A 2,336-nucleotide genomic window follows, 5' to 3' on the forward strand; every position below is an offset into this window, starting at 1 on the left:
GGCCCCGCTGGCCGTGCGGGTGGCCTGGCTGCAGGGCACGGTGCTGGCGGCGCGGGGAGGCTGGGTCCGGCTCCAGGACAACAGTGGCGCCTTCACCGTGCGGGGTGCGGAGCGGGTGCCTCAGGGCCGACCCTGCCTGCGCGCAGGTAGCGCTGGCCGCCAGGCGGGGCTCCTGGCCGAGCGGGGCCGCCTTGTCCTCTGCCGCGCCTGGCCCTGCTCGCCGGGGCGGGAGTCGCCATCAGGCCTGCGGGTGGGAACGAAAGGGGCCTGGTCTCCTGGGAAGAGGCCGGGGCGGGGCAGGGCAGGCCACCCCAGATGGGCCCAGGGGTTTGGCCGGCAGCTGCACCGTGGCCTCAGCGGGCCGGCTCCGGTCATGGGCAGCACGTGTCCCACCCTGGGCTTTTTTACAATTTTTTTGCCATGGGTTTTTTGACCCCGGGATGTCCCAGGGTCAAGAAAGCCCCGCGCTTCACAGCAGCAGCATGGGGAATGCCTGCACTTGTGGTGCGGCCAGCGGGTCTGCGGCGCCACGTGCCGCACAGCCGCGCTGGTCTGGACAGGCCGTGGCGTGAAGCCATGTTTGTGTGCAAGAGGCGAGGACTTCTGAATGAGGTCTCTTCTACTGGACCGGCTGGCGGGGGGAATAAAGCTGATGAATGCAAAGGGATTCTTGCATTGCTGCTGCAACATCATTTTGAGGCTGAATGTTGTGATAGTCTCTGGAGTTGGAGCTTTGCAGACTTCGCCTTTCCTCAGGGATTGCCTAACCTAGCTTCAAATGATTAGTTTGCTGCTTTAACAAAATGCAGAAAGCACAGGAGTAAATTGAGTTGTGTGTTCTCTTTTTTTTCTAGGAAACTATGTAATGGTGATGGGTTTTGTTCACACCTGCACTCCAGAGCCTCTTCTGCAGGCTGTGAAGATGACGGATCTCTCCAGTAATCCCATAAACAAGATGATGTGGAGCCTCGAAGTGGAGGATTTGCAAAACAGCATCCCATAGATAACCATATTTCTATGTTCGTAGTTCCAGAGGAACTGAAAACTTTTACTTGCTTCTACATGACTGGAGCTAGGATCTGAATATTGGAATCTCCCCATAGCTGCTTTTTATCCTGCATCCAGCTTGCATTGATAAATAGCATTCCACTGAATATGAGCAGCTCAAGAGCAGATTTACTTCTTGAATAAATTAACATAATGTTTCCCTGGAGAGAAGCAGCAGCACACCTAGTGCTGCTGCTACTTGTCCCCGGGGAATGCCTGTGCCACACGCCCTCTGGCACGTGGCAAGTTACCCCAGGTGGAGGAGGGGAAGCTGGGCTGGGTCCTGGGGCTGCAGCAATGGTGATCCTGCCGCTCAGAGCCTAGTTGGCAGCCAGAGCATGGCTCTGGGAGGTCAGGCTCCAGTTCTGGGTGGCACATGCTGCCCCTGTATGTGCTGTTCCACCTTTTTTCTGCAGGTTTTTTTGACCCTGGGATCTCCTGGGATCAAAAAGCATGGAGAACAGCTGGATGTGCAGTATGTGGCACCCCAGACTTGTCTGCAGCTCCATGTACCACACGGCCGTGCTTATCTGGACGTGGCCCATGAACTCGGTAAATTTGGTTCAGTGTCAAGATTTAGATATCTTTATGTCCTTGAGATGGTGGAAGGTTTTGTTTCATGTCCCATTTTTTGGCAAATGCCAAAAAATTAAACCATATTAACTTGGGAAAAATTATATGCTGTTTTCTGAATAATACTGGCTACCTCAGTGCATTCTCCATTGCCAGAGTTGCCATCTCCTGAGAAGGACTAGCTGGGCAGCTGTGGCTATTGCATCAAGTCCTAGTATCCATTTTCATAAATGAACTGCTTGGAATGGGGGCAGAGCGAGGCCGAATGTGTCTAGACCAAATTCCTTTGGTATCCGGTTTGCTTTAACACAAACGTATTTTCTACCTGCAAGCATAACCTAGTTCCTCAAACGTCTTGGTTTTGTTTTTGTCTTTATAATGCTAAGACCAATGCAGTAATAAACTGTTTCAGTAATCTGAATGAATATTTACCACAGACTCCTATGGAGTAGGTTTGTTCTAAAACAAGATAGAATAAGTCATCTAGTCTAACCCCTTGCTCAAAGCAGAGGGACCCCAAATAGACCATCCCAAAGCTTTGTCTACCTTGGTCTTAAAAATCTCCAAGGATGGAGAATCCATAGCTTCTCCGGGTAACTTGTTCCAATGTTTACAAGAGTAAGACTTCATTTTAAGCTATTGTGCAATCACCTCTGTGTGCACTACACAAACACATGTAAAGCAGGACAAAAATATTTTTTTTAAATCAAAGTTGT

At 51.2% G+C, this 2,336-nt stretch overlaps 1 protein-coding gene across 1 annotated transcript; it reads left to right on the forward strand.

Annotated features, from left to right (window-relative positions):
• Positions 1–4: 4 nt before the first annotated feature.
• RMI2 (RecQ mediated genome instability 2) lies at positions 5–1,203 on the forward strand (the record flags this gene model as incomplete). Its single annotated transcript, XM_019507383.1, has 2 exons — positions 5–146; positions 855–1,203. Coding segments are annotated over 2 exons (291 nt in total), but the record flags the coding sequence as incomplete, so codon positions are not given.
• Between the last annotated feature and the right edge of the window lie 1,133 nt (positions 1,204–2,336).

Source organism: Gavialis gangeticus, unplaced genomic scaffold (genome assembly GCF_001723915.1).
Source record: "Gavialis gangeticus isolate Ggan-Ray unplaced genomic scaffold, GavGan_comp1, whole genome shotgun sequence".
Taxonomy (NCBI): domain Eukaryota; kingdom Metazoa; phylum Chordata; order Crocodylia; family Gavialidae; genus Gavialis; species Gavialis gangeticus.